Source organism: Leiobunum rupestre, chromosome 1 (genome assembly GCF_980474605.1).
Source record: "Leiobunum rupestre chromosome 1, qqLeiRupe1.1.hap1, whole genome shotgun sequence".
Lineage (NCBI taxonomy): Eukaryota > Metazoa > Arthropoda > Arachnida > Opiliones > Sclerosomatidae > Leiobunum > Leiobunum rupestre.
Window position 1 is genome coordinate 85,278,979 of NC_143384.1, and position 22,914 is coordinate 85,301,892.

Genomic DNA, 22,914 nt, shown 5'->3' on the forward strand with positions numbered 1-22,914 from the left:
CCCTTTTTAATATACCCTCCAGGGCTAAAATTTCCTCTAAATCATTATTCACGAAAGTTTTTTTCTCTCCTTTTCGTCTTCACCACTACTTTTTCTTTTCTCTTCCACCCCTCTCCTGCGCCAGCTCCCCGGTACCGTACCGGATGGTCCGGCTTTTGACTGTGTTGGCGGTGCCATTTGGTGAACTTGCTGATGAGCGGCGGGTGCTTGTTGCTGAATGACGGACGCTTCTTGATGAATAGCGGGCGCTTGTTGATTTACTGGGAGATGTTGTTGCGCAACCATGGGCTGTTCCGGAGCTTGGAAAAATTGATTGGCCTCGAGCTCTTCCGCCTCGCTAATTGCGACGTCGCGGTGGTCAATCTACATAAATTGAAATGTAAAATCAATCTAAAAGTGATTTTTAATAAATAAAATATGTATAAAAGCATACTCACACTAATGTACTCTCGTGCTCCATTGCCTAACGCATTGAAAATGTTACGGACATTTGGGTGATATGGCAGATGCACGTCAATTACCCCAAATTCTTCATTTCGAACCATTTTTACAATGAATCCCTTATGGTACTTTCGTACTATAATGTCCATAATTCGAAATGTGAACTGGGGTAAATCTGGACGGTTGGGTATGGGCCCGAAGGTCCCCCGATACCTGATGATGGCGAGGGTGCGAGACATATGCACTTTGACGTTCGAAGGTCTTTGGTTTTCCATCTCTATCGAAATGGCTGGAACTTGCGAATATAGTTCAAACCATCCATGTTCTGGGCTTTTATACGATTTAGAATTCTTATCGTGGGTTAATTGAAATCCACTCTAATAGACTATCAATTTGAAAAGTGTTGAATATGAAAACCACTACCTTCATATGTATGTCAGTTAATCAAAACGAGTAAATAGTAAACAATAGACTATCAATTTGAAGTGTGTATGCATGTGAAAACAACTATCTTCGCATTAACGTCAGTTAATTGAATTGAGTGAATAGTTAACAAGTATCGATTTAAAGTGGTTATTTCCAATATAGGAAAAATTCTGACATTCCACTCGAATGACGTTAATTGTCTGTAGAGTACAATCAACAAATGCAATACTAATGCGGTTATTATCCAAGACAATTTTATTTGTCATCATTTACCCAGTTTACAATTTGATATGTTTTATATAAACAACAATTCATTTCATTGTATAGATGGTATTTACAAACCCCGAATGGCATTGAAATGTTTTTAGATAACTTGGAAAGTTTGGGACATCCAAAATTTTCCACATTAATAACTTCTTTTTTAAATAAATTTGACAAAATTTTTGATTTTTCTAACCCTTTTGTATAAAACACCGTCGCCTTTTTTGATATATCGGAGCATACATCTTGTAAATTGATAAAATCTCCGTCATTCCAAAGAATGTTACATATTTTTCGTGTGACCCATGAACACAGCTGTTTATCTTTTATGGATAAATCATTATAAGGGTACGGTCCCTTAAATGTAAATAACCCCTTTTCTCCATTGTTTGGAACTATGAAGGCTAATTCTTTAACGTAATATTCTCCACGAGCTCTAAGGAAACTTCAACAAAGCATGTGTTACTCTCGTTGCTATAACAAATTAATATATTATAATTGTTAAATAACATTTTAGATATTAGCTTGATGATACTTACATTTCCATTGTGGGGGTTGTGATGGGACCGAAGTAAATAATAAACTGTCGCCGTTCGCGACGTCCCTTTATATACGTATAGATTGTTTACTTAAGATTTATAGAGGTGTTTTAAAGATTTTAAATTTGATTACCCGTTCAAATATTTCTACCTCCATAGCCGAAATTGAATAAAAATATACCACCAAATTAATGAAATAAGATTATACCATCATACCTCCAAAAAATACCATCATATGGTATATAATTGGTATATGACTGTCATTCTTCCCCTACTACGGCGTCAGTTTCGATCGCGTTGAGACTCGAAAATCTTATGTTTTACCGAACCAAGAACGCATAGAGGTACTAAGAACTATGAACCTTACATTTTCCCATACTGCCATGATCTTATACTTTCAGAAGTAGTCTAAGCAGTCGATGGTTCTCTCTCTATGTAAAAATCCATTACACCAAGACCCAAGTTAGGCTTAAGCCATGGGCGAAGTATAACTTCATGGCGTCAAAATTTAAGTATTTGATAGTTCTTAGTACCTCTATGCGCTATTGACCGAACCATTAAAATAACGGGACGATTTACTTTATTTTTAAGGGGAGGGGACACGGGGGAAGGTGCCGTGGGAATCATTGAAGGGGTGAATTGAAAATATTTGTTAAGAAAAGTTTTATTCGAAAGATTTAATTATTTTACATACGAGTTTGCCTCGGCATCGGGCCGAGGGAGTTTTCCTTGCCAACCAGTAAAATATTTTGTATTATAATTAAAATATATATTACAAAACTTATTGCCTTAAACAAATTTCGATTAATAGAACCAAAATAACCTACTTTAGACCGAAAACATTATTAAATTAACAAAGGAATTTTCTATTTCTCATTTTTGTTGCTAATCAACAATTATTAGAACGCTGATGAAAGTAAAATATATACGTACGAGAAACTATTTTAAAGACAAAAACCAACTCATTGTACTATAGGTTTTGAACAATCACATGATTTTGCTTTAACTTTTGTTTTCCCTATATAACAAGGAGACTACCCGAGGTGTAACACACCGATTTTGTTCAAACTCGGAGGTTAAGCATGCCTTAATGAATCAGGGAAATTCCCAAAAGGAAAAGTGTCAACGGGCATTAGTTTTTCCATGGCAACCGAAAATGTCTGTGACAACACAAAATTGAAAATTCCTTACCGAAAAACAACATTGGCTTTTGAAAATTTCTAAGGGAAACTTTTTCAATAAATAAAAAAATATCAAAATGCAAATACTAGAATAAATTTATCAAAATTGCAGAAAAAAAATAAAATTTATCAAAATTTTATAAATTTTTTCAATTTGATGAAAATGGATAAACATGCAAATGATTTGATAGAAAATTAACAAAAATGGATTTTATTGATGAAAAAAATCAAGTGGGAGAGCCCTTAGTGTTGTGTGGCGCCATCTTCGGATTGGTCGGCGGGAACATCTTCTACAAAAAAACCTTAGTCTAAATAGAGACAAGGCGCTTAACGAGGGACTGTGTATGTATGTGAGGATGCGACCAAAGGCTTAATCCAATTAATCTTAATTAAATTTCTTTGGCTAAATACAAGAATCACCCCTGCAATACATTTTGCATTTAAATTTGAAGCCTCAAGTTTTATTCCAACATTTGTGTAAGATACGCGCTGTCATAATTGAGTTTTCATAATTATTTTCATAGGTGCACCGTTACCCCAATTCATCATCGGTTCACTTTACAGTTTCAGGCTTTCAGCAGTACGTCGCGGCCTGAAACGGTAAGATGGCTTTGTTATTTTTACAGGCTGTCTCCAGACAAAACTTAGTAAAGGCCCATTTGAAGATTTCGAGTTATTAGTAAATTCCAGTACATAGGCGAACACCTACTGTAAAAATTTCCACCCGCCAAAAAAATTCCGAATGAGTTACACCTATAAATACCACTTACGTTACCAAAAGAAATAATGCTACTGAAAATAAAGAAACAGAAATATCTCAAATTTAATTTGACTGTACACTATAGAACACTTTATTTTTAAAAACAAAACGTAATTACTTTATTTCAAGTTAATTATATTTACACTGGTCAGAGTGATAAAATTACAATATTAATAAAATGTCGTTAAATTTACGAACACTATCTGAAAAATGTTTAAAAATGAAAAATACATCGTTAAAGACGTCAACGAAATAAGTCTTTTCATGGCATTTGCTAACAGTACAAGCTACTTTCACTGCTTTTGTTAAGTTTATAAATATTTGCTTCCTCAACCTCTCTAAAATTAAAACATGAACAACGTCATTCTTCACAAATTTTCAACTTCGTGAGGGAACTCGATCTTGATCGGGGTGTCTGGGTTCCGTGGGACACCCTCGTTATGGCCTCCAACTGGGCGATATTCCAACTCTTCTCTCGTTACGACTGTCGCAATCGGAACTTGGTCGATGAAGTCATAAAAAGGCTCTTGTTTGACGCAGCTGACATCGAGTTTGACGCAATTGTAGCCAAACACCCTTTCTCTCTCGACGGCTGAAGTGTTTGCGTCAGGCTGGGCAACTTCCGCTTTCACGGCGTGGGCGCAGTGGGGCTTTTCAGTGATGGATTCAATCTGTTCCGTCGTTAAACGTCGTATCAGCACCAAACAATACCTACCTCCCGTTTGACGACCAGAGTGGTCAAATTCACGAGGCTGTGATTGGCGCACTGGTTCTGTGTGGTGACTGGTCGAAGCGGCAATTTGGATTCTAGGTGGACCATGAATTCGATGGTGCACTTCAAAGGTTTTATTGGTAGATAAGTTCTGATCGCTACTGGGGCATTTTTGGGCCTTTGTGCCCTGAGAGTGACGTGTTCTTTCGTGGCGAAGTAGATGGTTCTTATGTTTGGTCTGATATCCACACTTTGTACATCCAAAGGGCTTCTCGGCCGTATGAGTTCTTCGGTGGCGAATCAAATGCCCGTTACGAGCAGACGCGTAGGTACACTGGTCACACTGGAAGGGTTTTTCGCCCGTGTGCTTTCTTCTGTGGCGAATCAAACTATGCTTATAAGCAGACGCGTAGTTACACTTGTCACACTGGAATGGTTTTTCGCCCGTGTGAGTTCTTCTGTGGCGAATCAAACTATGCTTATAAGCAGACAAGTAGTTACACTTGTCACACTGGAAGGGTTTTTCGCCCGTGTGAGTTCTTCTGTGGCGAATCAAACTACCATTCTTTGTAGACGCGTAATTACACTGGTCACACTGGAAGGGTTTTTCACCTGTGTGGTTTCTTCTGTGTATAATCAAACTACCATTATTTAAGGACGCGTAATTACACTGGTCACACTGGAAGGGTTTTTCGCCGGTGTGACTTCTTCTGTGGCAAATCAAATACCACTTATGAGCAGTCACGTAGTTACATTGGTCACACTGGAAGGGTTTTTCGCCCGTGTGAGTTCTTATGTGGCAAATCAAATCCCACTTATGAGCAGATGCGTAGTTACACTGGTCACACTGGAAGGGTTTTTCACCCGTGTGAGTTCTTCGGTGGGAAATCAAACCCCACTTACGAGCAGATGCGTAGTTACACTGATCACACTGGAAGGGTTTTTCGCCCGTGTGTGTTTTTCTGTGGCAAATCAAATGCCCCTTACGAGCAGATGCGTAGTTACACTGGTTACAACGGAAGGGTTTTTCGCCCGTGTGAGTTCTTCGGTGGATAATGAGTTCACTCTTATAGTTCGTTGCGTAGACGCATTCTGAGCACTTGTGCATTTTCTCTCCTCGGCTGCTCACTTTGCAAATTTCACTCTGAATCAAAGGCTCTTTTGGATTTATGAACCAGTGTTGCTTATACAAAAGCCTAAAACAAATTAAAATATTAGCGAAAATTAATCAGAACGGACAACAACAATGCAATGATGACACTATCAAAAGCTATTTCACCTTATATTTCATTAGTTTGAGTATCAGGTAAAATTATTTCTAGTTTACGCAAGATATCTTAAGGGGGAGGAACTTTGGCAGTGGCGTAGGAAGGGGGGCACAGGGGGGCAACAAATTGGTTTCAAAGAGGCAGCAAAGGTTTGGCGGTGAGGTGCCAAAATTATCTATGGAAAACTATAATTTTGAACGTAAGTTAAAGATTTACCATTAGTTTTTGGAGAGTGGAAGTATTTAGTTAAATTTAACTATAGCGGCGTGGATATTTTACGATCTTTTACTGGTATGCCAAAAAAAAACACGTAAAAAAATTGTAATACAAAAAATCCAACTTGGCGGCTTACAGTGATATTTCAAAGTGAAAAACTAATTACTATAGCGGCGTGCATATTTTATAAGTAATCGTTTAAAATCAATTTTGTCTCAACGCCGGGAGCTAATAAAAGACCTACGTTTAGCGAAGATGAGTGCGAGTTTAGGCAACTTTTTATGATAGTCTCTACTGCATTTTCACGCGATGTTTTTACTGAACTGTTATTTAAATTAAAACAAATGCATTATTACTTGAGTTTTAGTTAATAAAAGTAATATACAACGGTTTTTTGGTTCAAAATTCATAAACATTTCGTACTTTTTCCCAATTAATTAGTAAATACAGCCAACATGATATAAGTGCTATCAACTTATTACTTAAAAAATCCGCGGGTTAAAATAGAAAACGCAAACCTAGCGCCATCTATAGGTCAAAATTAATATTAACTCAAGGTCACCAGAAAGGTCAACTTAAAAGAAAAAATTAATGTTTTTATTGAATAAAAATTCCTCCTGAAATTGTGTAAAAGCGACCAAAAACGTTTACGAGTTATCGAAATATGGGTTGTAAATATATATTGGCGTGTAAATGGGTAAAATTTTCATAACGTACAAACTAGAGCAAGGAAATACAATCGTAAAACAATGGTAGGCCCTTTCTACTATACTGAAAATACACCTAAGATTTTAAACCAATCGATTAACTGAAGGTAAGCATTTTTCTTAAATACCGTAAATCCCCTTAAAATTGTAAAATAATCCATAAATCCGCTTTAAATGGGAATATAATCAGTGGTGTAATCCTAAAATAAAAATAACTGGGTACGGCCAACTTCGATGTTTATAGTGATTGAAGTTGATTTGAAATAGACCATTCAATAAATTATCTTCAAAGAAATCACCAAGAAATATTCCGAGAACCAGGACCTGCAAGCTACTGTTTAAATAGTGCTTGTTGAAATAATGGAAACTATTCACTTGAACGGTACGCAAAAAAAAGTTTCCTTTTAATAAGGTACCTTTTTTTGACATATTAAGGCTTAGCAAAAACACGACGTTCTATTTTAGTCAGTTGCGGGCTAAGAAAGACAAATTATATAGTACAGTCGGCGCAAGGATACCTCAGGCCATTTACGGTCAGTCGACCGCGCGAAATTTGAATTTGACCACTTTACGGTCAATTTCAAATTTCGTGATTTTCATCGTATTTTCGCGCCATCTAGGAACCGAAATTAGAATCTATTTTATAATTTCATGTTGTCATGAGTTTAATTACTGATTACAGCCGAATTATTTTGCTAAAGAAGGTTCGATAATGGAAGCTCCAATTATTTAAATAGCCCAAAATGTTACTATAAAAAGCATGATAAGGGTTTATTTTTAACAAGTAAAGAGAAAAACATAATTTTAAATGTTTATAGCTCATTAGGACAACGTTACCCCCAAGAAAGCGTGGTAACTATTTTAAAAGAAAAAACAGCTGTTACTGTTACGCTAACCGGACGCTGAAACAAACTTTAAATGAAGGCTGCACAGTAAAAAAAAACGGTTTGATTATAAACCCTTTAGGGGTATTTCGGTTTTGTCAGAAATTCACTCCCTAAACGGTTTTAATAGAAACCATAGTTAGCGAATGGTTCAAATACACACCGCACAGTAAACCGTCTAAGGTTTAATACAACACCCTATAAGGAGTAGTTTTACACCGTTTAGGGCCGGTTAATGGTATAAACACCAGTCGTCTAAGGTGCAATTCAACACCCTATAAGTAGTAGTTTTACACCGTTTATGGTCAGTTAATGGTACAAACACCAGTCGTCTAAGGTGTAATTCAACACCCCATAATTAGTAGTTTTACACCGTTTAGGGCCGGTTAATGGTACAAAGACCAGTCGTCTAAGGTGTAATTCAACACCCTATAAGGAGTAGTTTTACACCGTTTTTGGTCGGTTAATGGTACAAATACCAGTCGTCTAAGGTGTAATTCAACACCCCATAATTAGTAGTTTTACACCGTTTAGGGCCGGTTAATGGTATAAACACCAGTCGTCTAAGGTGTAATTCAACACCCTATAAGGAGTAGTTTAACACCGTTTAGGTTCGGTTAATGGTACAAAGACCAGTCGTCTAAGGTGTAATTCAACACCCCATAATTAGTAGTTTTACACCGTTTAGGTTCGGTTAATGGTACAAAGACCAGTCGTCTAAGGTGTAATTCAATACCCTATAAGGACTAGTTTAACACCGTTTAGGGTCGGTTAATGGTACAAAGACCAGTCGTCTAAGGTGTAATTCAACACCCTATAAGGAGTAGTTTTACACCATTTAGGATCGGTTAATGGTACAAATACCAGTCATCTATGGTGTCATTCTACACCATATAAGGAGTAGTTTTACACCGTTTAGGGCCGGTTAATGGTACAAACACCAGTCGTCTAAGGTGTAATTCAACACCCTATAAGGAGTAGGTTTACACCGTTAGGGTCGGTTAATGGTACAAAGACCAGTCGTCTAAGGTGTAATTCAACACCCCATAATTAGTAGTTTTACACCGTTTAGGGTCAGTTAATGGTACAAAGACCAGTCGTCTAAGGTGTAATTCAATACCCTATAAGGACTAGTTTAACACCGTTTAGGGTCGGTTAATGGTATGTTATTTTTCGAAATAGTTCTGGTAAAGGGTCTAAAGTTTGAATTTCAGTGTAAAGAAACCAATTAAAAATACTTATTCAAAAAGTGAGTCAAAATACAAATATTAAAACATTTATTTCTGCAATTCAGTGGTAATTTTTTTTACCTTTACTGCACATTTAGTATGCTTTAATCCCAAAAAACAAGACTCAATTAGGCTTAACGTTTTAAACAAAACCGCGGAATATTCTATATTAAATATCCAGTATGCAGCGATCAAGCTGCTCATGGCCATTTGGAAGGTTGACGCTTCGGTCACTTTAACTTGATCGACAAATACCTCATAGTGGTCACAAAAAAATTTCGGGCTACTATACACGATTACAGGCATTTTAGATACTCTCGAAAGGTCGGTCTTTGCGTAAAAAAACCTCTCGTGGTTTTCGTTAAAAAGGGCAGGCAATAATAATAGCGAAAACCAATCCTTGGCACCTAAAAACGTTTAAAATTAGAATTTATAGTATTAAGTGGTTTAATGTTGGCAGCTACCTTGCCATATTTCTGGACTAAGATTTTTTAGTTCGTCTAATATTTTCGCTTTTAAGGTGGTTACGTTTTTTTTCGCCAATGACCAGATTTTAGCCGAGCATTTTCGCAATGACTCTTCTAGTTGTACTTCAATTTTTACTTTTGTAATTCTTTCAAATTCAAGAAACATCTATTGGAAATAAATATTTAATTATATAATATTATGAAGTGTCAAGGTAAATTTTCTACTTGTCTTGCATCTGAAAGAGCTGGATACTCTTTCAACACCACTGTTAAGCTTTGATCTTTTATAATTTTTCTCCTGTCAGCTATCGTCTTATCCATTTTAGTGTCTATTAGTACCCAATCTATCTCGTAGCTTTTCATCTCCACGACCATCTGTGATTTGTGCATCTGAATACTTTCTTCATCTTCAAATTCTTCATCAAACACTACAGGCTATACAGGAATGGTTAGTTAGATGATTGCCGAACCAAGAGTTTTAATAGCAAAAAATACCTCAACTCTCACAACATTAACAATAGATATGTTCTCAACTGCAGTTGCAGATGGATCTTTGTAGGAATCTTTCCCAAATTTCTTTTTGTGCGCTGCTACGACAGCTATTTTACCCAAAGGTTTTCGAAAATTTTTAAACTTGGTAACCAATTTATGGTGCCAGATTTCCTAATAGAAAATTAAATTATTATTATTTTTCTTCAAATCCGTATCGGAGCAATTTCAAAAACCTTGAATAAAAACTACACATTTGAATTTTTCAGTAAATAAATGGGGTTGCACACTGGGTTAAGACCCTTATTTGATTTAAGAGGAACTAAAATACGTTGAAGTGTTTTACATTCCTCAAAATTATGTACACTAGGTTTTTTTTCTCTAAAATTAAATTGCCTAGAAACTCTGGTAGAGAAAAACTATTATGATTTGTTTAAAGTGTCGGACGCCTTGTTAGAACAGCCTAATATTATTGTAAATTTAATTTTTTACCAGTCCTTCTCCAGGCTGTGATTTTAAATGTGGGTATTCCATTACTAATCTGGCCGCCATGATCTTGTGATACGGATACCTACAAAGAGTTAATTAAAGTCATCAGTAGGAGAGTCCAAACTGCTTTGTTAATTGCAAATGGCAAACTCACAGTCCAAATTTTTTAATACAATCACTTAACAAAATGTTTATCAATAGAGCGTTCATTTCTTTTTTCCCATCGACATCAAGTGCATTGTAGTCATCTTTATTTTTAAAAATCTCGGGAACATCAGGTAGCTTGTACTTCATTATAAATTCATCTCTAGTACACGTGACAACTGCTTGCGCTATATTTTCAGCAACCCTGTATTAATAAAATAAAAAACACTTTGAGATATTGGGATATTCAAAGGTCTTGAAACAATTAATACTTCCAATTTGCAAGTTTGAATAGTCGCACAACCATCTATCGTAAATGTAGAGAACTATTAGATTTCCGCTAGTACGAACAATTTTCGGAAATTTTGTCGCGTGTTAAATAAAAAACACAATTTAACCTAAAAAACCCGGGTTATTTTGATTTTGTGCTGCCAAGTTATGTTGACTGTGATTATCGAAACTCGCTTATTGAAATTCCTTAGTTTTTGCATTCTGCCAGAATTTACTCAAAAATTAGGTAATTAAGTTCCTGACATTAAACTTTACATTTACTAGAAAACCAGAATTATTTGAAACCAACGCTTCATAGCAACTCCAACTGCTCTTCTCTGCTCGGACTGAGCTACTCTTTAGAAATGTTATGATTTACAACTCACCAGTCTATTAATCCCAGGTCTTTATCATTATTAGAAGCAGTTTCCATACTTCCATTATTATTCAAGTTAATATTCAATTCGTTGTTACATGTAGCAGTAGAAGTAACGTCTGGTCCACCTTCAATTTCTTGATTTGTATCTGAAATCTTTTGCCTCTTTCCTTCGGGAACTTCACTTATCTCGGTTAAGCGCTGGATATAGAATTGACTAAATGTTAATCAAACCGTTCATTTGAAATAGGTAGACTGAATTATCGCTGACACGAGACAGTGGCGTTGCCAGAAGTTTGTCAATGGGTGGGTTTACGTGATGTAGAAGTATAATTTAGTAAAGTCAAAGCTACGCTCAAGGAAGGGGGGGGCGTTACCCGAAACCCCTCTGGCTACTCCACTGGCAAGATATTTTATTCCATATTGAGCATATCCTAAAACTTGAGTCTTTTTCCATCACGGAAAATTATTTACATTTTGAAATAACCTAGCTTTCCTGATCTTCAATCAAATATTTTTTTAACTCTTAAAAAATAAATATGAAATGATATCGGGTAGTAAAATATCAATAACACGTGTAGTTCAAAACCTCACAAATGATAACTAAGCCAATTGAAACAAAAATAATACCCGTTTACCTTTCATATAAATTTTATTTTGGTTTTATTATTGAATTTGCAATCGGTTTCGACATCAACATATTCATCGAAATCGTCATCGAAGACCTGTTAAAAATCAATTCGAGTATTTATTTTTATCTATACGAGTTTCATCGTGGTCTATTTTCTTTATCAATTTACAGTGACCGCAAAATCTTTGGGATATTTTAATCCAGTGATGGGCACCGCTCGTCTCATTGTGAGCGGTTTTGTTATTATGAGCAAAATTGAGCGGTTAAATTTCCTTTTTAGAGAAAATGAGAGGAGCGCTTTTATTACCGCTTAAAAAAGAGCGGAAAGTGAGGAGCGTTTTATTACCGCTCAAAAAGAGCGGAAAGAGACGAGCGCTTTTATTACCGCTCAAAAAGAGCGGAAAGAGATGAGCGCTTTTATTACCGCTCAAAAAGAGCGGGGAGAGAGGAGCGCTTTTATTACCGCTCAAATAAGATCGGAAAAAGATTAGCGTCAATTTTACCGCTCAAAAATTAGTGAGCGGGAGCGGATATTAAGCTAGCGAGTGCGAGCGGTGTGTGAGGTGAGCGGCCCTTTGATGAAAATGCCCAACACTGTTTTAGTCCACATAGCTTAAAAATTATCCCTCAAAATGGCGGCCATGGTCAAGGCATAGAAAACTAATATATATTATATGTGAGAAATAACAACACCTACCTGATGGATAAAATCTGCCCCCCGAAAATCCATTAAAGATTCATCAGTGTTGATTTTTTCCAAAAATGCCCCATAGCTGTTGTCTTTCACTCGAACTTTGGTTTTTCTTCCACCCAAACACAACAATAGCCAAACGCCTTCATCTTCCATTGAATATTTCAGTTATTTAAATAATAATAATCAGCTAGGCTAATACCCAAGGCACCACCCTAGGCCTAAGTCATCAAGCGACTTTTGAAGCCTTTTAATTCAGGTGGCCGGGTTACACTGCGTAGGAGGGTGGTGGCAAGCCCTGCATGCCACGTGATCGAGCCAACAGCTCCCTACACTAACTATTACCGTTAACCTCAACAAGTTTTTATGGAAGGGGAAACCGAAGAGCTCGGGGGAAAACCCCTTAAACCAGTGGGGAGAGAACTTGCAAACTCAACGCAGAAGGAGTTGTTCCGAGTTTTCACCCAGTGCCACAAGCTGGGATCGAACCCGGCTCCTCTTTTAAGAATTAAGAATTAAGAACTATTCGCTTTGTTAATAAACTATTGTCGAGTATATCGAAAATAAACGGTCGTTTTGAGCTCTATTACTCAAGCCTGATTCCGATCTTTGTAACTTGGAGAAAAAAATGCTAAAAAGAACAGCTCCCCCGCTTGTGGTAGTTACGGGGTCACGCCACCTTGCGTAAGCGCAAAAAAGTGTCGGACGTATCTGGGGGTTTTTTTAGGTGGAGGGGAGTTCGCTTATTTACATTTTTTCCCATATCTGTTTCTTCCAAGGCGCTTCTACAGTTTCTCCTTCACCCCCTTTCTCGTACTCTGCCTTTATAGAGTAGTTAAAAGAAAAAAACTAGGTTTTTTCATCTAAGAAAAATAGGCAGACATAAAAATTTTAAGATTGTACTGAAATTTACGATAGTAAGCGCGAGTCAGAATACTGAAATTTAAATTATATGAAAATAAGTGGAAATAAATTATGGCAGCATCTGGATTATATAGTTGTGTTAAATGTACGTATTACTCGAAAAGGTTTACGGCACTGTTAACTCACATGCAAAACAGCCATTCTCACGATAAACATTTTAATATTACTTGTGGACTGGAAAACTGCGGTAGGTCATATCAAAAGATTAGCTCGTATCAACGACACGTTAGATATAAACATAAACAGTTTCTTTCGGACGTTAACTATCCACCTGGTGTTACGCACGAAGAAAAGAACGCTATGGATATAGAAAATGAAAGTGAACCTGAATTGAGTGACGATGATTCGGGAACTAGGAATGAAAGGCAATTAAAACCCGCGGAAATTCGTGAAACCTTACTGAAAATCATTCTGAAGTATCGCGAAGCCCATCATCTACCGCGAAGTGTTGTGGAATCGTTAACCAATGATATATTATTATTTTGCGAACATATTATTTTAATGAATAAGAAAAATGTGTTAAGCGTTATTCGTTCGAAAACCATAACTATTGACGAGAAAGAATTATTTTCAAAAACTACCGAAGTTGGAACCGCTTTCGAAAGCTTAAATTCCAATTATAAAATTAACAAACTTTGCAAATCTAACTACGGATTAATAGAGCCAGTACAATGCCCGTTTACGGAATCTTTAGACAAGATAGAAAAAAGCTACTTTAATTATGTTCCGATACTTAAAGTCCTTCAAAAACTATATTCTTCGGATCAACAGTTAGGTAAACACGAAGATTTAAAAAAAATACCTGATCAGTGTATTGGACATTTTCTTCAAGGATCTGTCGCTAAAAGAATCATAGCGGAAAACCCAAGTTTCAACCTAAACACGCTGCAATTGCAAATTTATACCGATGAATTTGAAATTGCAAACCCTCTTGGGTCAAAACGTGGAAAACACAAAATAGTAGCCTTTTATTTTTCAGTGCTCAACTTGCAGGCGAAATACCGATCTAGATTAAGTGATATAAATTTAATTTTGTTGGCTGGTACGACGTCTTTGAACCCCTTATTTTTGATCTTAACTGTTTGTTGCGAGAGGGAGTAACCATTGATAACCAAGCGATGTATTTAACCGGAAATGCGGCAATATTTACAGGGGATAACCTTGGACTCGCTAAAATAGCCGGGCTCAACGCGTGCTTTAGTTCCGGAAAAATATGTCGATTCTGTATGATTTCCAAGAACGATATTTCAAGTAAACTCAAGGAAAATGAGCTGCAATTAAGAACGTTAGCTCGACATAGATACCATCTACAGAGCATCGAAAGGGTTCCGTGTGACCAATCTATTTATGGTGTTCGATTCGAAAGTCCCCTAATGAAGATAAATGGCTTCGATATTACCCAACAATTACCACCAGATCCCATGCACGACTTAAAAGAAGGAATTATGCCGAGTATTTTAAAGCGCATTTTGAACTATATGTTTATTCACACAAATTTGAATATCGAAAAACTGAATAATATTTTAAAAAACTTCCGATATGGTAAAACCGAGAGTAGTAGGCCAGAAATCCAAATTCGTTCGGCAATAGCGGGTGACGGGAGCTTAAAAGGTTCTGCTAGTGAGATTTATTGTCTATTTCGACTGCTACCTTTTCTTTGTTTCGAATTCATACCAGAAGAAAATGATTTGCATTGGGATGTATATCTTAAAATTAGGGAGATTGTAGATTTTATATACGCGACACATTTACACATCTCTTTCATACCGAAACTTCAAAATCTAATCGAAAGTTTTTTAGGTTCAGTCTCTCGCGTTTTAGGAAGTGAAATTATGACGCCCAAGTTTCATTATTTAATTCACTATGCGAAAGCGTATCTCATGTACGGACCACTAAAAATAATTTCGTGCATACGATTCGAGAGTAAACACAGTTATTTAAAAAAAATTGCAAAATCTTCAAATAACTGCGTAAATATTACGAAAATGTTGGCCAGTCGACACCAGTATTTACAGTGTTACAACACGTTAGACGAACAAACATTTGGTTTGCAAAATACGAATGCTGGAAATTTTTTATTTAAAAGTGACTTACCACCCCCTTTAAAACAAATTATGAATGACGAATTTCCAGAAAAAATCTATTCATTTACAAAGGCTACTTTTGAAAATGTGCATTATTCGACGGAATGTATGATAGTCTACGAAACTGAACGAAACACTATTAAAGCTTTCATGAAAATTATTTCATTTTCTACCTAAATATGTCGCTAATACTGGCTGGAACGATATACGTGGTTGAAGGTTTTTCTAAACATTTACACGCCTATGAAGTTATAGAAGAACCCCAAAATTTGGTAATTATAAAAGCCGGAAGTGAAAGTCAATACGAATTGTTGGATATATATCGTATTGAGCAAAAGTTTTATATCGCGTGAAGATCTAAGCCCGTCAGTTTTGAGAACTAATCTGAATGTATATTTTGTAAAATTGTAAACACCACTTCAAAATTTACATAAATAGACTAATTCGTTACCTATATAAAGACACATTTGAAATCGAATCTTCAAAGGATTTTTAATATTTCGTAATAAAACGGTACTCTTCCTAAATGCCCTTACCTTTTCGTTAAAATAAAATTATCGTACCACGTGCCAAAAACTATTTATTCCATAAAACAATTATAAAACGCTTTAAAATTAGAGCTAAATTTAATTTTTGCCGTTATATTGAACGACCGATTACTATTATTATATATCTTATGTTTGTTATATTTATGAGGAAACAAAACTTTTAACCATCAACTCGCAATCGAATTGAGTCTGTTAAAAAGTTTGACATATATAGAAAATAAATATTAAAAGTTATTCTTGTTTACATGTCTTCAAAAAAATTAGTTTCCACCATTTTTCCTATAAAGTGGAAAATTATCGAACGTTGTGGAACTTCTGACTGAATTATCGAAAATAGAGCACGATATTGTACGCAGTTGAAATTATCGTATGGCCTAAAAATGGGAAACGAATTATCGACGTGTACTACGTCTGGCAACGGTGGAACTAATTGAAAGATAGAACTGGACAAAAAATGTTGGTCGCGCTTGTGAGTATAAAATTCCGAGAGAAACGTTCGAGACGAATCCAGAGTAAACTTATCGCGAAAACGTATTCATGTTTCACGATGGGCGACGATGGCGCCACTCATGGTGGAAAAAACTACCGCAATTTAGTTGTCACGTTAAGTAAAATTATCAAGTAATCTGAAAATGCATTTAAATTTCATATTAGTTTTTCTACCGAAATATATATTTTTTTAATTATCGCTACTAATTTTGACTATCGAATATATTTAATGTAGTTTTTATTATCCCAATCAGTGGCGTCGACAAGGGAGCGGTTTCCTTGGGCCTACCTTTGACTGTATTTAAGTTTCACCCCCCCCTCTTAACATTCACATACTTAGACACCACTTCAGGGGCGTAGGAACGTTTGAGATGTTGGAGGGGGCAAAGAGAAACCAAAAGGGGTCTGGAGAATTGTTTTGAATTTTTAATCGAGTGTAGCTTCTCCGAATGCATGTGTACCTTTTATTACTATGTAAATTGGCGGGAAAAGACTGAAATTTAAACACAGTTGAGGTTCTATAAGCTTTTTATGCTTTAAAAATGAGAATTTGAGACTTGTGAAGATTTCTACTGACCAAAAAGTTGGAGGGGGCAATAACATTAGTTGCCCCTCCCAGCAAAAGTCTAGGGAGGGGCATTGCCCCCTTTTCCCCCCTGGTTCCTACGCCCCTGCACCACTTCAAAATTGGTGAATTTCTGTGGACACCACTGATCCCAATAAATAAAAGTTGCCCCAAGTCAACGGGGTCTCGATCGAGGAACGGTTTGAAAGAAATTTTGGATTGCTTCAAAAATTCGTCTGCTACTGACGTCACCAAATTGAAATCCCATTGATTTTCAATATTATCTCATCTCAGTGACGTCACGATTTCCGTTAGCGACGAAGTTACCAACCACAGGCCTTAAGCAACCATAGCGTTTCGAGGCAATCTTTTATTGTCTAAAATTTATTAACATTGGCCCCAAGGCAAATTATACTTTGGAGATCAGACACCATTTACATTGTGCAATTAGTCGATTTTTGTTTTATTTCCCAAAAGAGGCATAACATTTAAATGTTTGGAAGTAGATAAAAATTTAAGACTATGGTCAGTAATGGGAAAAATTCGACTAATGTAACTGGGCTTTTCACGGTTCTGGCTGATTACGTTTTAAAATATGTTTTTACAATATTTTACATATACAAAGGCTACGTTCAAAGAAACTCAACAGTAAGAAATCCGTTGAGTTATCGTTGAGTTCTTCTGACAACGTTGTTGAACGCTTTTCGTTTTCCGTTGACTTTTTAACTTAATCGCGTCTGCTACCTTTCACTGTCGAATGACGTCACGCAACCGATGTTCAACGGAAAAAAACCTACTCTTCCGCCCTCTGACTTCGTTGAACAACGTAATTTAGAAACCGGAAGTGAATAAATGTATACAGTAAAATCAACGATCAGCGCTAAGTCCGCTGAGTCTCGCTGAACGTCGCAAAAACAAAATTGGGAAAAGTGTCATAATTCGCGACCAGGCAAAAGATGAGCGAGAAAGAGGGAATTTCAAACTGACACTTGTGAGACATACTGTTTCGAACGATTATCTGAATAATTCAACCGGTTTTTACACACAATCCAAAGGATTTGTGTGTATTAGTCTCACGTACAGTGTAGCCGTTGCCGATGCCGCCGATGCCGCCGTGTCACGCATACCTCTTCAACGGTTAGGGCTAGAAGAGTCAATGATATCTCGTTCGAATGTACAAACATCGCCATTGATAGCCTTTCATAAAGTTTTCAAATCGGAGTCCAAGAAGTTGGGCATTTGCCCAATTTACTATTTTCGGTGATTTCCTTTATGTGGTAGATATTTTCTTTAAAATTAAGTCCGATAACGTTAAAAAAATATTATTGGGTAGGTAAGGATTCAGTTGAACTACAACTTCGGTTATATCAGTAAATATTAAATTTAAGTATAGTTTTCGGGGTTATTTACCGGACCCCAATGTTCGTGGTTTTATATTTCCGCCTGAAAGTTGACATAACGTTCCTTAATTTAATTCCGATTTTCATGAAAGTTATATTTTTGAATAGCTGTGGTTTACACTTAACCTAGAATTGCAAATACGTTCCTTAAATTTAATTCTAAGTAAGGTTTTTTGGGTAGCGTATACGGACCCCCGCAATTTCCCACATTATAAATCCGCGTGTTTATAGAGGTCTACGCGCCCGTTTCCCTCTGGCGTTTTACAAGGCCGTTCAGAGTGGGCCGCACTTTGAGCAGAAGTAACAATTAAGTATGACACTGATCGGCCTAGTCTTCGGCGTATGACCAGAAGTAACAAATAAGTGTGATCAAAAGTAACTAATAAATGTGATCAGAAGTAACTAATAAGTTACTAGAAAAAATAAGTGTGATCAGAAGTAACTAATAAGTTACTAGAAGAAATAAGTGTGACACTCAACGGCGGACTAGTAGTAACAAATAAGTGTGATCAGAAGTAAAAAATAAAAGTGACACTGATCGAAGATATTTTCGATGCTTTCAAAGTATGACTAGAAGTAACAAATAAGTGTAAATATGTTTATATGTGTGACCGTGGATATATTTTGGTTGCGATACCGGCGTTGCAGGTTGCTGTGAATAGCTCAAACAAACTTAACACATTAGAAGGATTGTGTGTATTCCGACCGTCGTACGTCTTGTTACTTCTCATATCAGATACATTTCCGATAAACCACCTGATTTCTCTGGTTACCTATACCCTTTTTTTATCTGACCTACGGCTATCTGATTTTTTTTATCTGGTGCCGGTAATAATATAACCGATGAAGTTCGAACAAACGCACCTACGCCCAATGACTACGATACGAAACATTGCTTACGCGTAGGCGGCGCGCACTGCAGCCCGGTACGGTATCGTTCAATATCTCATATCGGAGATCACATGGCGATTTTGGCGCGTCTTAGGATGTTCGCGTCCGCTGCTTATAAATTCAACGAATTTCATCAATAATTACTATAATATTGCTTTTAATTTCTTTTAATTAGATTTTTTTAAGGACGATATTTAACTACTTTGAGCTTATAATTTTTAGACTTTTAAATAGTTTACACATCAGATAATTAACAGTTCAAAACACTTCAAAACATTAGTACTTAATATTATATTGTGTTGTGTCACGTGTTATGTGTAATGAGTTATATAAATTATATGAATATGAGTTATGAGTTATGTGAGTTACATGAGTTATATAACTCATTACTCATGAGTTACATGAGTTATAACTCTATTTATGAGTTACATGAGTTATATAACTCATATTATTCATGAGGTACATGAGTTATGAATAATATGACTAATATAAGTAACATGCGTAATATCAGTTATTTGAATTACTTGAGTTAAGAGTTAAATGAGTTATATGAATTATGAGTTATGTGGGTTATATGCGTTTTGAGATATAATTAAGTGAATAACGTTTTAAATTAATTATGTTTTATATTAGTTATATGAATTATAAGTTATGAATTATGATTTTTATGAGTTATGGTTTATGACTTTGGAATTATGATTTATATGAGTTATGAATTATGATTTATATGAGTTATGAATTATGTTTTATATGAGTTATGAATTATGTTTTATATGAGTTATGAATTATGATTTATATGAGTTATGAATTATGTTTTATATGAGTTATGAATTATGATTTATATGATTTATAATTTTATATGAATTGTGAAATTTATGAACTTTAACAATATTAATAATCTTCTGTAAATATACACTCTTTTTAGAAACGTTTACTGTGCACCGCCATTATCGTACAAACAACCGACGAGCAAGCGCTCTACCACAGCAATTTCATTCTCCCAAAACCGGTTTTTTCATCACCCTCCCCGTAGACTGTAATGGCGTTTTCCATTGGAGTCCTCTGAGCGCTCCTGGAGCGCTCCTAAATATAAAACGTGTTCCATTGGGACAAAAAGGGCAACTCCAAAAAGGAGGCACGTCTTCCATTGGCACTGTTGCTCCCTCGCGGATTGATCCGAGCTGCCCCAACTCGAGGGACGGGGCAACCCAAAAAGAGCAATTTTTAAGCAAAGTGACTCCGAGAAAAATTCGTATTCCATTGGGAGGGCTGGAAGTCTAGTCCTCCGAGCACCTAGCGGAGTTCTCCGTGGTAGAGCGATGACGTAGAAGGCAAATCCGGATCACGCTCGGAGCAGTCCCAATGGAAAACGCCATAAGGTAATGTCTATAGATGTCACGACAATCGTCAATCAGTCCAATTTGAAAATTGCGCGCTTTTCCTCACTATAATAATGCCGGGAAAATACTGTTCTATTTATGATGAATTAAAATATAAATTTCAGTTTTTAATGGAGGAATATTATATTTAAAATTGTATTAGCTTACCTAAATAGCGACAAATATGATCATCAATAGTTTAACTTAGAAGTTAGCGCTTTTGATATTATTCTACCGCTAAAACTTTTAAATAGTCACGGCAGTAAATCACCGTGGCCGTGAGCGCTAAAGCGTTCGGCTCGGTGGTGGAGGCGTGGAACTTCATGTGTTCGAGTCCCTTCCGGGCATGGCAATTATTTTCCTCGTCTAGGCTTTTGGTTGGAATTGTTGAGAACTGGTAATACGTGTGATAGGTTTTTTTAATGAACCTTGAAATTATGGACACGAACCAGCCATCAATCCATCATCCAGCCAGCCAGTTAGCCAGCGAGCCATTATTGGCAACGCTAAAACTTTTGATCTCAAAAATAAAAACACGGTGTATATATAAACCATTTTAGGGCAAAACAAATTATGGTGCATTTTTAAACTGTTTAGGGTGTATTATTTGAAAAATCTCATTTTATACCATTTACGGTCTTAACCCATACCCTTTTCCGTACTTTACATTTTTTAACACCCTTATCAAACCATTTTTAGACCGGTTTTTTTTACTGTGTAGTGTTTTTATTAATGAGTTGAGACAAAGGGTTTCCATTCTGAATTCGAATCTCCCCGATTTTTCTATTTTTTTCTTTCCCCCGTATGTAACCCCCTCTCCCAGATTTAATTCACGCCACGAAAGGCCACGACTCGCATTTTGTCGCCATCTTCCCCCGCCTTAGTGAATTAATATCTTTGAGCAAGGGCTAGGAATATTTCCGTCCATCAATTTTACCCAGCAAACACAGAACGTCCCAGGGATATCGTATTTTGGTCTTATTGTCTGTGATTGGTAATGTCTAAAAATCCAAGGATTAAATGTTACCTGGATATCTACTATTAGTCCTAACATCTCTGGCAGATAATATCTAAATATCCAAGGAACAATATGTTACCTGGATATCTACTTTTAGTCCAAACATCTCTGGCAAATATAATCTAAATATCCAAGATTTATAATGTTTCTCGGATATCCATTGTGAAACCAAATATCTTTGATGGATTCCATTACTAATTATACAAAATTATATATACATGTATATGGCCGATCGGCGATCACATTTACAATATTAATTTATAAGCTGTCTGCTAAATGGTTGACCGCATATTTTTTCTACATTTGAAACCGAAAATATTTCTTTTAAACAAACACATTTTCAATATATAATAGTTTAAACTTCAATGTGATAATTTTACTATTACCATTTTTGCAGAAACTTGATTCCAACCAAAGGTTTTCATTTAACTTGTTATTATCTTTTAGTCTAGACTTTTAGTGGAGTAATTTCAAATATCGCGGGTTTTTGTCCGCGGAATTTTTAAACTGGCAACTCGGTTCTCAGGAATTTCGGAAGGACATGTGCTTTGGCGTGGGCCCGTGGGCATAGGTTTCTTTTCTTTCTTTATCACTTTCAGTAGCAGACGTAGCCATTACGCCGCGCGGGTTTGCCTTTCTCTCGAGTGTTGTTAATTTCATTACTAGTCAGTCCAGCAAACTTATTGAATCAATGAAAGAGTATCTACTTCAGTTAAGCTAAGGTAATTAACATTTTTCAATAATATTTGAAAAATAGTAAATTGTTTATGTTTCTAATTTTAGGCCTAGATTTTTAGAATTGCTGGCTTCAGCGCACTAAAAGCAGACACGTGTCCGTACGACGCGGCTCTGGTATAATAACACGTGTGAACTTGTGAAGTTGAACTTGAAAAAAATATTAGGCCATATTATTATTAAGGTAAGTCTTTAAAAAATTTCCATTTTAACAAGATATGCTAATTTAGAATTGAAAATAGTTTTATTTTTTGGGTTTCATTAAAATAATTACGTTAAGTTAAATTAAGTGATAAAACTACAAATATATCCAGTCAGGTTTAATACATAAAAGCTGCAGTGTGTCACTTTTGATTCATGATATATGAAGCAATTAATAACATGTTATTTTTTATGCTGTTGAATGTTAAGTAGTTTTTACGTTAATCTCATCAATTACATCTTAAGTAACTTAATAACTATATGTATGGCACTAATTACTATTCCCCTAATGCTAAATTAGTTAATGATAGCTTATATCGAGAATATAAATTATAAATCATTACACTTAGGTAATAGCAGCTCAGTTAAATATGAACGCATTTTAAACATTTTGTATAGTTTCTAAAGGTTATGTTACTTATATATATATTCTAATTTTCTGTGCTCTATTCCTATTCAGCGTTCTTATCTCAAACAGTTTGGTGGAACAAATCTAGGT

General features: G+C 35.9%; 2 protein-coding genes across 2 annotated transcripts; one reads left to right on the top strand and one right to left on the bottom strand.

Annotated features, from left to right (window-relative positions):
- Window positions 1-3,813: 3,813 nt before the first annotated feature.
- Window positions 3,814-12,337, bottom strand: LOC149968637 (uncharacterized). Its single transcript, XM_090168227.1, has 10 exons — window positions 12,188-12,337; window positions 10,870-11,060; window positions 10,224-10,418; window positions 10,073-10,151; window positions 9,587-9,754; window positions 9,317-9,526; window positions 9,089-9,257; window positions 8,971-9,031; window positions 5,301-5,516; window positions 3,814-5,111 (listed from the first exon to the last, which is right to left on the bottom strand). Exons 1-10 carry the CDS (start codon window positions 12,335-12,337, stop codon window positions 3,977-3,979), a joined length of 2,574 nt encoding a protein of 857 aa, XP_090024353.1. The 3' UTR covers window positions 3,814-3,976.
- An 819-nt stretch (window positions 12,338-13,156) lies between these two features.
- Window positions 13,157-14,206, top strand: LOC149968638 (uncharacterized). The gene has a single exon (XM_090168240.1). It carries the CDS (start codon window positions 13,157-13,159, stop codon window positions 14,204-14,206), a length of 1,050 nt encoding a protein of 349 aa, XP_090024366.1.
- The last annotated feature ends 8,708 nt before the right edge of the window (window positions 14,207-22,914 follow it).